The sequence below is a fragment of the Protomyctophum bolini genome (assembly GCF_963924005.1).
Source record: "Protomyctophum bolini genome assembly, chromosome: 21".
Lineage (NCBI taxonomy): Eukaryota > Metazoa > Chordata > Actinopteri > Myctophiformes > Myctophidae > Protomyctophum > Protomyctophum bolini.
This window is the reverse complement of record NC_137882.1, coordinates 24,441,391-24,455,944: the sequence shown is the minus strand read 5'-3', so window position 1 is coordinate 24,455,944 and position 14,554 is coordinate 24,441,391. Positions and strand designations below refer to the sequence as shown.

The 14,554-nt window shown below is 45.6% G+C and overlaps 1 protein-coding gene across 1 annotated transcript in view; it reads left to right on the top strand.

Moving 5' to 3' along the window:
• Positions 1–14,554, top strand: part of sspo (SCO-spondin) — a gene marked incomplete at its 5' end in the record, with an annotated part of 98,623 nt that overhangs the window by 20,278 nt on the left and 63,791 nt on the right. The window contains 29 exons of the mRNA XM_080793802.1: positions 158–251; positions 765–977; positions 1,816–2,021; positions 2,424–2,538; positions 2,800–2,921; positions 3,049–3,213; positions 3,331–3,570; positions 3,722–3,844; positions 3,992–4,089; positions 4,409–4,640; positions 5,214–5,366; positions 5,620–5,757; positions 6,151–6,333; positions 6,487–6,637; positions 6,948–7,107; positions 7,515–7,563; positions 7,787–7,888; positions 8,226–8,353; positions 8,557–8,677; positions 8,955–9,082; positions 9,479–9,620; positions 9,939–10,284; positions 11,090–11,168; positions 11,290–11,311; positions 11,458–11,578; positions 11,926–12,139; positions 12,633–12,774; positions 13,220–13,399; positions 14,040–14,318. Coding sequence (XP_080649928.1) covers positions 158–251; positions 765–977; positions 1,816–2,021; positions 2,424–2,538; positions 2,800–2,921; positions 3,049–3,213; positions 3,331–3,570; positions 3,722–3,844; positions 3,992–4,089; positions 4,409–4,640; positions 5,214–5,366; positions 5,620–5,757; positions 6,151–6,333; positions 6,487–6,637; positions 6,948–7,107; positions 7,515–7,563; positions 7,787–7,888; positions 8,226–8,353; positions 8,557–8,677; positions 8,955–9,082; positions 9,479–9,620; positions 9,939–10,284; positions 11,090–11,168; positions 11,290–11,311; positions 11,458–11,578; positions 11,926–12,139; positions 12,633–12,774; positions 13,220–13,399; positions 14,040–14,318 — 4,446 coding nt within the window. The remainder of the gene's footprint in view (positions 1–157; positions 252–764; positions 978–1,815; positions 2,022–2,423; positions 2,539–2,799; positions 2,922–3,048; positions 3,214–3,330; positions 3,571–3,721; positions 3,845–3,991; positions 4,090–4,408; positions 4,641–5,213; positions 5,367–5,619; positions 5,758–6,150; positions 6,334–6,486; positions 6,638–6,947; positions 7,108–7,514; positions 7,564–7,786; positions 7,889–8,225; positions 8,354–8,556; positions 8,678–8,954; positions 9,083–9,478; positions 9,621–9,938; positions 10,285–11,089; positions 11,169–11,289; positions 11,312–11,457; positions 11,579–11,925; positions 12,140–12,632; positions 12,775–13,219; positions 13,400–14,039; positions 14,319–14,554) is intronic.

The window sequence follows — 14,554 nt, the reverse complement described above, 5'->3', positions numbered from 1 at the left end:
AAGGGTTTCATTTGGTCCCCAGCAAAATTAGATAATATACAGTAACATAAAATAATCTGTTTAATCAATTGAACCAGTACAAATCAACATAAGTGTAAAGTAGCTTAAGCCACAATACTGTGATTATGAAATGTGTGTTTCCACTGCCTCCACCCAGGTGATGGCTGCGTCGTGCCCTCTGAGTGTCCATGTGATTGGGAGGGTTCCATGTTTCCACCTGGGACCAGCGTCTCTCAGCACTGTCAGAACTGGTCAGTCAATCAATCAATCAATCAATCAAAGTTTTTGAAGAGTGTTCATACTGTATGTACGTAGTGCAGTATGCTTATCAATAATACATATGCAGTGGTAAGCTTTGCCCTTTGGCCCAGATATTGTTTTGTCTTTTTTATACATTATAAATAATCAAAATGAATACAAATTGTTATGTATGTTTATCAGTAAAATATGGACAGGTGAAGCAAATGAATTAAAGATTAAATACAATTAACCCATTTTGACCTGAGATCAGATTCTAAAATGTCTTCTACATCCTGACAGTTTTCTGAAAAAGCTATGTTTCTATGTCAGTCGTTCTTCGATTTTTTCAAAATAGCAGACCTACAAGCTATGAGCTTGTAGATCTGCTATTTTTCAATAGCTAAAGCATAACATGATGCTAACACCGAAAGGAGTTCCTGCCACCAAAATGGGTTAAAGATTAAATAAAATGAATATATATCAGTGGTTCACAACGTTTATGTGTTTATGATGTGTGTGTCCAGTTCCTGTGTGGACGGCGTGTGGCAGTGTGAGGGCGTGGCGTGCCCACCTCCCTCCCCCTCCTGTGAGGAGTCAGATTTCCGCTGTGTGCTGAGCGGCCGCTGCATCCCGTCCCAGTGGGTGTGCGACAATGAGGACGACTGTGGAGACGGCTCCGACGAGATCTGCCCGTCCACGTGCGCTCCGGATCAGTTCCACTGCGCCAGCAGGCCCAGGTGAACTCACCCACAGCTTAACCCATTCTGACCTGAGATCAGATTCTAAAACCGCATTCTAATACCCACACCTTAAGTGGGGTCCAGGGACACTGGGGTCCTTGAAGGGTTCCAGGGGATACCCAGCAAAATTAGGAACAGTTTAACCCATTTTGGCCTGATGTCGAAATTTAAAACTTTTTTAAAATGTCTTTTTTTTCTGAAAAACCTCATGTTTCTATATCAGTGGTTCTCAATATTTCATGTCAAGGACCCCCACAAATATATGAAATTGGCCGCTGACCCCCATCTGAAAATGTGTTGTTCCAGGGACCACCTCCCAGAAGCAAAGATTTGAGTTAAAAACGTTCGCTCTGAAAGAGTATATATTCAAAGCTTTGCACCACATTTTTCAAAAATAGCAGACCTACAAGCTCGTAGCGCTCCACTCGGTAGCGCGCTATGAGCTTGTAGATCTGCTATTTTTCAATAGCTAAATTATAACATAATGTTTAAAACACCAAAAGGGGTTCCCGGGAACTTCCCGCCCAAAACGTATGCCCTACCTTATTTCTAAATGTTGTCACATTTTCTCTTATGTGCCTGTCCCTGGGACGATAATAGAAGCCCACAGCCAAATACATATCAATTTGGGTGTCTTTGACATGAAAATGGCCACTGGTTCCTTAGGAATATAATTTCCATAATCCGTTATCTGTACAATAAACATATGCCTCTCTTAATACATAAACATTCATCCATCCAAATAAATCCAGACAGAAAATGTATTTGCATAATCATGTATTTGAAAAGTCTGGACTTATTTTTAACATGTTCTTTTTTTTGTTTAAACCTGCAGTGGTCCCTGTTTGGACGTGTCCCTGCGCTGTGACGGACGCCCAGACTGTGCTGACCAGTCAGACGAGGAGTTCTGTGGGCCTGCCACCCCGATGCCCCTGTGCCCACCGGGAGAGTTCCAGTGTGCCAGCGGAAAGTGCCTTCCTGGGAACCGCGTCTGTGACGGACGGCTAGACTGCGGCTTCGCTGACGGCTCTGATGAGCAAGGTGGGCAGGATGGCATTATATCTGTGTTGATGCAGAATGCACGTTTAACTTTGTTAAGCCCAGTTTATAATCGTCCCAAAAAGGATCCGGGCAGACGTCCAAAGCTGGCTGTAGCCGATCTGTCTTGTTTTTGTTCTGCGGACTCTGCGCATTCCTGTCCAAGGGAAATGTTGTCCTGACAATCAAGTTGTAAGGCTTTAATGATGCGAGTGTGCTTGACTATGAAAGGCAATTGTCCTCCTTCCGCGTACGCAGCCTTTCCTTATCTAAGCGCTTTACTTGAAGGCATAATTGAGAAGTGTTATCTTCATAATTAAATAATAAAAACTCACGTTGATTTGATCGATTGTGTGTTGTGCAATGGTTACTGTGCTCTAAGTGTGAGTCTCTCCTCTGTGTCAGATTGTGGCGTGGTGTGCGATGAGGGTGAGTTCCTGTGCGCTGGAGGACGCTGCATCCTCTACCTCCACAGATGTGACGGACACGATGACTGTGGCGACCTGAGCGATGAACGAGGGTGTGTTAGATATGTCTATGTTGTGTAGACGCTGCCTTGAGTCACATGTCTGTCTCACCCTAACCCTAAATATTTTTAGGGCAGACCCATTTTCCTCCTAAATATCGTTTTGTTGCATTTGATTTAACTTGTTAAGCTGAATAAGGTTAGGCATATGGCAGACCAATACAACAGTACCAAGAAGTTTAGACAGTACTGTTTCAGAATGCTCATTTGCATGGATGATATTGTCCGTATTTAATAGTGTTTATTGGTCGTTAGGTGTGTGTGCGCTCCAGGGGAGTTCCAGTGTCCTGGGAACCAGTGTATCCCTCCAGACAGAGTGTGTGACGGTCACAGAGACTGTCCCTCGGGAGCAGATGAAGCTGTCTGTCCAAGCAAAGGTACGTACAAAGACATGAAAGGAAGGAAATGGAAAAACAAGCGCATATAAATGGTGTACGTTTGTGATATTATGGGGACGTTTGTTAAGTCTGTGACCTGTGTGTATGTGTGTGTGTGTGTTGACAGTGACCTGTGCCCCAGGCCAGTTTGCCTGTAGCGATGGTACCTGCCTGAACGGCTCCAAGCTGTGTGACGGAGTGACGGACTGTACCGACGGAGACGACGAGAACAAGACCAGCTGTCACCCCACTGTCGCCCCCACGTCGCCCCCACCTACCACGCCATCTGCAGGTTAGTGTCAATGTGACTATAAGGGTGTTGAGAGTGAATGGAGATTGGCTCCTCTCCTCTCCTCTTCTCTTCTGCCTTGTTATGACATCACTCTCCTAAACCTCCTCCTCTGTCCAGCAGCCTGTAGGTCGTATGAGTTTGCCTGTGCCAGCGGCGGGCAGTGTGTGCCCCAGGCCTGGCACTGTGACGGAGAGACAGACTGTATGGACGGCAGTGATGAGCAGCAGTGTACACCGACCCCCTGCGGCCCAGGACAGGTGTCCTGTCTCAGTGGGGACCAGTGTGTGGACTACCAGCACCTCTGTGACGGGACCCCTCACTGCAGAGATGCGTCGGACGAGAGCGTGGATAACTGCGGTGAGTCCTTTGACAAAACAATAAAAACAGAAGTTCATAATACATTCCATAAAATATTTTCTATTTCCTATCTCTTCTGTCTATAAAAACTGAATTACCTAATTAAATATGTGATGTTTATCCATCTATCTGTATTTGATCTTTCACCCAGGCTCCACGTGGATACCTCCCTGCCCGGGCAGCTTCTCGTGTGACAACCGTACGTGTGTGAACATGTCACGAGTGTGTGACGGCCTTCCAGACTGCCCCCATGGCGAGGATGAGCTAGTGTGTGGTGAGTTGTAAACTGGAAACCTGGAACTTGAATGATGCGTATCCCGTGAGCTATCTATAGTTCAGGCAGATGTTTGAGCGGACAACATTTAGGATACACAATCTGTTGCCTCATCTGGTTATCTCTTGTGCTTCTCAAAAACCCCAGATAAGACGATCTCACCAACGCCCCCTGGTGGTCGGAACACCACCGTCACCTGTCCTGAATTCACCTGCATGGATGGATCATGTGTGCCCTTCAAAGCGGTAAGGTCATAAGGTCATTTCTCCATCATGAGCAGAAACAAGAAGACGGATGACTTAATCTCCCTTAAAACTGAACTTTACATAGACCTGAAAGCATGTTAGATCATCGTAGTAATTATATAACATTTCATTAAACATTTGACTGTATACCTCTTCTCTTCTCTTCTCTTCTCTTCTCTTCTCTTCTCTTCTCTTCTCTTCTCTTCTCTTCTCTTCTCTTCTCTTCTCTTCTCTTCTCTTCTCTTCTCTTCTCTTCTCTTCTCTTCTCTTCTCTTCTCTTCTCTTCTCTTCTCTTCTCTTCTCTCCTTCTCCTCCATAGGTGTGTAATGGTGTAGCAGACTGTCAGGACTCCCAGCTAGCCCCTCTAGGGGGCCCCTCTGATGAGCAGGGGTGTAGAACGTGGGGCCCGTGGGGCCTCTGGAGCCCCTGCAGTGTCTCCTGTGGGACAGGATCAATGAGCAGACAGAGGTCGTGCCCTGCAGGGGACCCCCTGCGTGGGTGTCTGGGCCAGGACGTCCAGAGACAGCAGTGCTTCAACACCACCTGCCCAGGTCAGCACTCAGTACATGTAAAACAGCACCCTACAATAGAACTTGATAGTTTAGAGTTTAGAGTTTTATTAGGATCCCTATTAGCTGGTGCATAGAGCAGCTAATCTTCCTGGGGTCCACACAGAACATAAAAACATGACATTCGACATGAATGACATTACATGACAATTATATATAAATAAAACATATTTGATCAACAATTTTGGAAGAGAAACAAACCAAAAAGCATATAATTATATCTACCTCAGTTACATATTAGCCTTCCATTCTCCTGGGGTAGAAAACAAAAGTAGAGATAAAAATGGATCATGACTTTGGGCATGGTCAGAACGTTTGCAAACCAGTTATGTTCTATACTTTGTTGCACGGCAAATAATATTTTCACACTCTTTTCTTGGATCTTGGAACATTTTAGAAATGTTTTGGAAATTATTATGTATATATTATTTAGGTAAACTTTTCACCACTGGTAAAGCAGCAATCACAAGAGCAAACACATCAGTCTGACATGATGATGTGAAGGATGGTGTTTCTGTACCCTAACGGCACTGTTTCATCTTTATCTCCCCCTAGTGGACGGCCAGTGGTTGCCATGGGTCGGCTGGTCCAACTGCTCCAGTGGCTGTGGCGGCGTGGAGGTCCGACACCGAGACTGTGTCCCACCTCGCTACGGAGGCAGAGACTGCTCTCAGCTCCCTGGAGACTCGGGCCTGGCCATGGAGATCAGTAAGGATGACTCTGTGACAACATGGTTCTCATAATAAGACAATTAGGCTTTGTAATGAAATGACAGTGTCAGCATCCCATGAAGAACGGGGCTGCAATAAAAGCAGCAAAAGACGAATTATGAACACTTTGAACAGGTTAGCTAATTGGAAAATTCATCCTCCTTTCTCTCTCTCTCTCTCTCTCTCTCTCTCTCTCTCTCTCTCTCTCTCTCTCTCTCTCTCTCTCTCTCTCTCTCTCTCCCTCCTTCCAGAGCCATGCCCCGACGATGGTTGTGCCAACACCAGCTGTCCCGGTGGCCTGGTGAGACACAGCTGTGCCCCGTGCCCAGTGTCCTGCGCTCACATCAGCAGTGGCACAACCTGTGACCCCACAGCGCCCTGCTTCTCAGGTCAGTCAGGGTGTCAAGTGGAACTTACACTAGAAAGTTGTATTTTTAATTGCTGTATAAGTTGGGGCATAATGCCAGGTTCCGCCATAAGCAGTACGTCTGTTAAGACATTCCAGTCTACTTGGGTTCGGTCTGTTGGGTTTCATCATAATTTTTGCATTTTACTACCTTATTCCATCATTTTAACGTATCACATTGATTCACTGAATAATAAAAAAGATTACCGTGTGAATCGATTATGCAAATAATCCTTTATGTAACACATTACTGTATTTAGGTATAGCACTGGTTCGATAGTGTGCCATAGATAAATAGATGTACTACAGTATGATGGATCTTTAATGAGTTTCAACCTGTTTTCCTTCCACTCGTCTAACTTAACGTGACCTCCAGGCTGCTGGTGTGCAGAGGGCAGTGTGATGAGCCACGCCCAGCAGTGTGTGTTGCCAGAGGAGTGTGTGTGTGAGGTGGCCGGGGTGCGCTACTGGCCGGGCCAGCAGGTCAAGGTGGACTGTGAGATCTGCGTGTGTGAGAGAGGACGGCCTCAGCGCTGTCGGCCCAACCCAGAGTGTTCAGGTTAGTCCGCGCATGCACACGCGCACACACACACACACGCACGCACGCACGCACGCACACGCGCACACTTGCGATTTGCCATTGTTAAAGTCAGCTTTGAATTCCAACAGCTATAGCTAACTGTATAACCTTATGTCTCTCTGCTGTATACAGTGCACTGTGGCTGGTCGTCGTGGTCGGAGTGGGGCGAGTGTTTGGGACCCTGCGGCGTGCAGAGCGTCCAGTGGTCCTTCCGCAGCCCCAACAACCCTGGTAACCATGGAGACGGAAGCACGTGTAGAGGCATCTACCGCAAAGCCCGTCGGTCAGTATACACATCTTCTATCAGATCAAGCGTCTGCCTGTTCTAAAAATGTCTTCTACATCCTGACAGTTTTCCTGTCAGTGGTTCTTCGATTTTTCAAAAAAAGCAGACCTACAAGCTTGTAGCGCGCCACTCGGTGGCGCGCTATGAACTTGTAGATCACAGGATTGCAGCTTAGATTATTCAATCATATTCTCCGCTTGGGTTTACAGCCGTGCATGTTTTCCACTCCTGTATTGCTGTGTGTGTGTGTATGCTTAGATAAAATGATGAACTAACTGTGTTGTCTCTCTCTCCATCATGTGTGCAGCTGCCAGACGGCCCCATGTGAGCGCTGTGAGCATCAGGGTGGCTCCCATGCTGTAGGACAGAGGTGGAAGACAGGCCAGTGTGGGCTGTGTGTCTGTCTGCCGAACCTCACTGAGCACTGCTCCCCCTACTGCCCATACGCCGCCACTGGATGCCCCCTGGTAAGTACATGTACTGATGTACAGACATGTCTATTGGCGTGTGTGCATGCATGTGTCACATTGTTTAATTACAAAATATTAGTACAAATAGCAGTTGTATATTTGAGTGGTGCAACCACTCCAAGGAACAGCAATGTCCGTGTCGGTGTGGTTGCTGTGATTCTTTTATTTTTATGTAACAAACCCTGTGTGTATTTTTTTATTCAAGTGTAAAATTGCATATGCTCTTTACATATTTGCAGCTGCAGTATTTTCCACTATGATTACCCGATTGTTTTGTCACATTTTCCTATATTATCTCCTCTAAATATTGGGCTACCGGCTCTCTTTTCAAACCTTGTTGTTTGATTTCACTGCTCATAGTCCCATCCCATAGCAACACTGATGTGATTCCTTTCTTCCCACAGGGCCAGAGTCTAGTGCCTGGGGAGGGAGACATGTGTTGCTACTGCCAAGGTAAAGACACCGGCCATTGTTGGACTGTTTACTTTCATTAATAGATGTTTCTGCTTTGTGTCGGACAAAATCAACTCCATTAACTTGTTACACTGGCCTAAATCCACGCATAGGTTATTTACGGTATCTTCTCTGGGCGCTGTTCATTGTGCAATGGCTCATTTTGGCCGAATTGTGTGTCAGTGGGTTTTTTGACATTTTCTGTCTTTTTGTTATATTGCAGGAGACAATGCCACCTTCCCAGTGACGAGCCCTGCTCCACTGCCCTCCAAAACAACAGAGGGCGCTACATCCACAGTGCCGACCTATCCACTTCCTCCTGCTGGTTAGTAGCCTTTCCTTTTTCAAAATAGTTGGCCATATTCAGCATAGATATAAAAATATATATATCGATGCCTCATTGGCCGCTTGAAAGCAAGTTTTTCCGCTATACTTCACAAGGAATCTCGGGAAAGCTTGCCAATGGAATCACGCAACACCATCGCCGGGAGTGGACATTTTGCTTATATGATGTCAGAGCAAAATGGTTACTCTTTTGTTATTGTACTAAGCTCGGGTGTAAAGTGAAAATAAAGTGAATCTACTCACTGCTGTTTTCTTTGTTTGTGCATGTCTTTGTGTTTGTGTACACTCTCATCTCCTATCCTCTCCTCTCTCTCCAGATGAGTGCTGGTCTCCTCTAGGGGTCCAGTCCCTCCCAGCATCCAGTTTCAGAGCTTCGTCCGCCCAGCCCGGGCACCCCCCTGAGTCCGCTCGACTCTATGGCTGGAACCCCCACCGGGACCTCCAGGCATGTTTTTATGTTTTTTTGTTTTTTTTTGGCCCAACGATACATGTTGAAGCCGGGCGGCTAAAACAGCTTAGCATTTCTTTACTGAACTTCTTCTTGAGTGGTGCAACCACTCCTATAGACAGCTATGTGGCTGGCTGTGTCCCTGGGTCTGTCCCTGTGTCCCTGGCTGTGGTTGACTGACATATCTTGTCTGTTTGCAGGGCTGGAGTCCAGAGCCTGAGGAGTATAAAGACCTTCCACAGAGAAGCCCTGATGGTAGCGGTGGCAGCACACAGGGCCCCTACGTCCAGGCAGACCTGCTGAAACCATACAACATCACTGGTAAGCTCACAACAAGTTGTAGGGCGATGTGTTTCGGCTATTTTCGGTGAATGTTCCCCCAGAGGGTAAGGGTTCAATTGAAAGTAGGTATGACATGGAAGAAAAAAATAAAATACAGGTATCACACGGTCACTCCACATCGTAGTTCTTAGGTAAAATATGTTATTAGTGTTTGGAAAGTGTTAACCCGAGATAAATCCGTTTCAGTTTGCATCTAAATGTCCTCTCTCACTGTTTTTCTGACTCTGTCTCCCCATCCCTCTGTCTATACCTATAGGTGTGCTGACCCAGGGCGGCGGTGTGTTTGACACGTTCGTATCCAGCTTCTACCTGCAGTTTAGTAGGGACGGCCGTCAGTGGCACACATACCAGGAACTGCTCACTGACGCTCGGCCCAGAGCCAAGGTACAGTATTATTAAAGCTCAGACGTTGTAGTACCGCAATGATTATCTATCTATAAATGCACCAAGTGTATGTGTGTGTGTACAACACAGGGTACAACACTTTTTTGTTTGTTTTTCTTCTTACTAATTATTTGATCGGCCCAAAACATTGTGTTTATTGTCATGATTTGTCACCACAAGAGCTGGCTTTGTCCGCGGCGTAAACGTCTTTAAATAAATACTTGTTTGAAACGTTTATTACGGGGAATTATTTCCTGGGCCCTCGTCGTTCTGAAAGGGGGTGGGACTACGACACTACAGTTATACTTTGTTATATACAGGGTTCTCCAAGGGTCTATACTTAGTCCATAAAAATGACATAAAGACACCTTTTGTCCGTATTGCTTGTCATTGCAGGTGTTTCGTGGTAACCGTGACGACCGCGGTGTGGTGGAGACCAGGCTGGACCGGATGGTGGCAGCTCGTTATGTCCGCCTGCTCCCGCACGACTTCAAGAACGGCATCTACCTCCGTCTGGAGGTCATGGGCTGTGGAGATGGTTAGAACACAATGTCTTATTTTACATTTTACATCTTACATTTTACATCTACCTCCGTCTGGAGGTCATGGGCTGTGGAGATGGTTAGGACACAATGTCTTATTTTACATTTTACATCTTACATTTTACATCTACCTCCGTCTGGAGGTCATGGGCTGTGGAGATGGTTAGGACACAATGTCTTATTTTACATTTTATATCTACCCCCGGCTGGAGGTCATGGGCTGTGGAGATGTTTAGGACTAAATGTCCTATCTTTTTTACATTTAGCTTTTTCACTGCTTCATAATAATATTTATTTCCTCTCCTCGCCTCCAGGTACTCACCGCTGGTTGACCACCCCGTCTCCTCCAGTGTCTCCAGTGTCTCCGGCTGCAGGCGGCTGCAGGGAGAGGGAGTTCCACTGTGAGAATGGCCGCTGCGTCCCGGCGGGACCCCAGGGTGGCGTGGTCTGTGATGGAGTCAATGACTGTGGAGATGGTTCTGATGAGAGGCACTGTGGTACTCATCCGTCCCCTACTGCCCCTGGCCCCCCCCGTGGCTGCCCCGCCGGTCAGTTCTCCTGCCCTCCACCAGGGGGCTGCATCGACGCCAAACTGCGCTGCGACGGGATCCATCACTGTCCCCGCGGGGAGGACGAGACCGGCTGCCATCCCACCACCAGGTGTGTGTGTGTGTGTGTGTGTGTGTGTGAGAGAGATATTTATTTATTAGCATTACTAGTAGCAATAGTAGAAATAGAGGGTATACATGTGACATCATCATACCCAGGAGCTAACTACTTTCTGGCCTTGAGAGCCCATGGTACTGTACATCCAAGCAGAAAAATCTGATTGCATTAAACGATGTTAAACGACGTTAAACTCACTTTGCCACTCGATTTGACACTCACTTTATGCATGCGCATACCCTCTATAGTAACAGAATAACAACTAAATCATATTCTCTCTTTACCTGTGAGATTTCATAAGGGTGGTGTGATTTCATAAGGGTGGTGTGGTTTCATAAGGGTGGTGTGATTTCATAAGGGTGGTGTGGTTTCATAAGGGTGGTGTGATTTCGTAAGGGTGGTGTGGTTTCATAAGGGTGGTGTGATTTCATAAGGGTGGTGTGATTTCATAAGGGTGGTGTGGTTTCGTAAGGGTGGTGTGATTTCGTAAGGGTGGTGTGGTTTCATAAGGGTGGTGTGATTTCATAAGGGTGGTGTGATTTCATAAGGGTGGTGTGGTTTCATAAGGGTGGTGTGATTTCATAAGGGTGGTGTGATTTCATAAGGGTGGTGTGGGGTGAGGTTTGTGTCTGTGCTCTGACTGGGAATATTTGACAGTTTTCCTTTACGTTTCAACCACTTAATCTCTGTATACTTTGTCACACATCATACGATGAATTTGTGCAATAATCTAATGACATCCCCAGAATAGCGACATAAGGGTTAATGTGGTAACAATGTGTGTTGTGTCCACTTCCAGCCCCCACAGCCACCCCACCCCAGCCCATCTCAAAACTCCATCTCAGGCTGCGGTCACCCGCCCTGCAGTGACCCCCACGGTGAGTCAGAACCTCTGTAAACTATCTCACTACAGTATGTATGAACTTGTATGTCAGTGAAAGTCTTTTGAATCTTTTGTAGTTACACACTAAATGCTCTGTTTCCTGGTTTTGTTTTCAGATTGCCAGTCCAGGATATCGAGGTAAGCACTAACACACCACAACTGAGCAATATTTTGTTAAAGTATTGGATATATATTTGTTTATAAAAAAATCACACCTCTTAACTGTTCAGACTGTCAAATGGGCAGTTTGGGATGGTATTAAATGTCTTAATTGTATCCTGCAGGCATCTGCTCCTCTCCCCTGGGATTGGAGGATGGGAGCATCCGTTATGGTCAGCTGTCCTCTTCAACGTACAGAGCAAACAGTCCCGCCGACGCAGGGAGACTCAACATCGTGCCCAACGTGTGAGTTAACGCTGTGAAATATATCCAAATGGATCTTATCGTTGTCATCGGGCAGAAACCTCTTCTACTTTTAGTGTTTTTTCATAAATTAATGCCCTACTTGATCATACTACAGCGCCACAAAAAAATGAAAATAAAATTATTAAAAGATATTAATAGATGTTTTGGTCATGAAAATTATAGTTATATTGTATTTTAATCATTCTGAAGTGAAGTAGTTCAATAATAGTTAAATTAAGTGACTCCTCATTTGGCTGGGGACCCATTGGAAAAAACAAATCAGAAAAACTATTATATATTTTTTGCTAATTTTACTAATTATTTTTGCTCTTTGTGTCGTCTACCAGTCAGATCATGGAGCCTGGGTGGAGCCCACTGCCTACAGACCCCCAGCCTTACTTCCAGGTGGATTTCTTGGAGCCCACGTGGATCTCGGGTGTGGTGACTCAGGGCAGCCAGCGGTCGTGGGGCTACCTGACCAAATACCGACTGGCCTTCGCCCTGCACCCCAAGCACTTCTCAGACTACACCGAGAGTAGGACGCCCGGAGGCCTTGCCAAGGTAAGGCAACACCTAAACCGTGCATGGGTTGGGACCATACTCTAAGGTTGGGACCCATTTGTGGGTCACGGGCCAGTATTTTGAGCCACGACTCAAGTAAAAATCCTACATAAAAACAAATCTAAGAAATTCTATCAATTTAAGAAATCTATATTTATGAAGTAGTGAATCTAGCCGATCTACAAGCTCACAAGCTTGTGTGCTTGTTTTAGTTTCAACATTAACATGATGAAGCACATCTTGATGACATCATCAAGATGTACTTCACCATGTTAATGATTATTTTCAGACCTCCAGTTCTAGGCAACACAGAATGGGGGGACTTTTTTATTATTATTTTAAATTCAGCACCATACAGTATGTGATAAACAAATGAGCGACACAGCATCCATCTTTGCTCTTGAGCAGTGACAGATTCCTGGGTGATAATCTGTATCTTATCCTTGCTTGCTTCATTTGCTACTTTTCCCATAATGTGTGTGTGCGTGTGCAGGTGTTTGAGGTGCGCATGGTAGGCAGGAACCCGGTGACTCGCTGGCTGGGTCGTCTGGTCAGAGCGCGGTACCTCCGTATCATCCCCGTGGAGTTCAGACACAGCTTCTACCTCCGGGCTGAGATCCTGGGCTGCAACGGAGGTAACAGAACAACTCCATCCACGCTGCTTTTATACCTTTTAAAACCCATTGCGGTTCTATAAAATGTCTTCTAAATCATGACATTTTTCTGAAAAACATATACGTTTCTACAGTATTTCATGTCAAGGACCTACAGGATTATCTGTATTTGGCCACCTGACAATATGTTGTTCCACGGACCCCCCAGAAGAAAATATATGAGTTAAAAACGGTTGCTGTGAAAGAATACAAAAATACACTGATCTTTTACTTTCTCTTATATCAACCTAAAACATGAAAACAAAGTTGTTTTTTAAGAAGTGTTCCCTGCTTTTCCAAGCATTTCTTTTTAACGTATGTACTTTTCATTTAATAATTACTTAGTTACCGTTTATTATTTTTATAGGGCCTTATATTTTAGTTATATTGTATTTATTGTTTTCGATTTTCTTCTCCAAATTTGCAGATGAGCTTGTGACCCCCAGCAGTGTGACCACAGCCCCCTCTGGTGGTGGAAAGGTGACGGTGCATCACCGCTGCCAGCCTGGCCAGTTTGCGTGTCACCACAGTGAAGACTGTGTCCCTGTCTCTGTGCTCTGTGACGGACGCTCAGACTGCAAGGACCACTCTGATGAGATCAACTGTGGTGAGCACTAGAAGATCTTCAATCAATACTCTTGGATACTACTCAATCAATACTACTACTATTTCATTTTTTTATTGGAGTCGGTCAGTCTGTGTCATAGTATCGCCATCAACTTACAAATGGGCTGTTTGTTTTTCCGTTCAATCATCATTACAAAAAACATTTAGAAAATATTTGCTTCAAGTCAGCAATTCCTATCTTCACTGGTCACGGTCGGTATATTATATAGCAGCATAATTATTCTTTCTTTGAAGTAAACTGGACAAATTGTGTCAAAGTTGAGCCAGAGAGAAAACATTACGTACTTCTAAAAGCCTACTTCTGACACAAGATTTGAAGACGAAACTGCCCGCTTCATACTTCATCGTGTTCCGATGGCGCACGATGAAAATAGCAGTCCTAGAAGCTTGCCGTAGATCTGCTATTTTTGGTACACCACACCATCGTACAACGTTGCATAAATTAAGCACCATAATTATGTGATGAAACGAATGAGCGACACAGCATCCATCTTTGCTCTTGAGCAGTGACAATGCAGTGATTAATGGGTGATAATCTGTATCTTCTCCTTGCTTGCTTCAGTTGCTACTTTTCCCATAATGTGTGTGTGTGTGTGCGCGTGTGTGTGTTCCTATATCAGGTACCGCTCCCACTAGAGGGCGCCCAGGGCTGCAGAACTACACCAGTACTACAGGCGTTCCGGGTCTGCACACCACTGGATCCCAGAGTGGACGTCCCGGTGTGGCCACGACCACGCCTTTGCCAGGTCGCCCTGGGCTTCACAAGACCACCACCACCACCCCAGCCACAGGGAATCAGACAACCAGGTCACCCTACATCGAGCTGGGCACCACAGGCCGGCCGGGTCTGCATCTCACCACCCCCCACCGTGGAAAACCTGGGCTGCACACCACAACAGGTGAGACAAGAACTGATGGCTGTACCAGACGCACCCTCCAAAGGGCATTTTCTATTAGGTTTCATCCCTGTGTAATGAGTGCTAATATGACATTTTTGACGAGTGGCTTTTTACGGTAATTTGATGACACTTGATGACTTCATCATCATACACGATCATCATGATTTCACTTCACAGTGATGATGATTGTGATTTTTAACTAGTTTTTAATTTAATTCCTTTTATATTTCCACCTA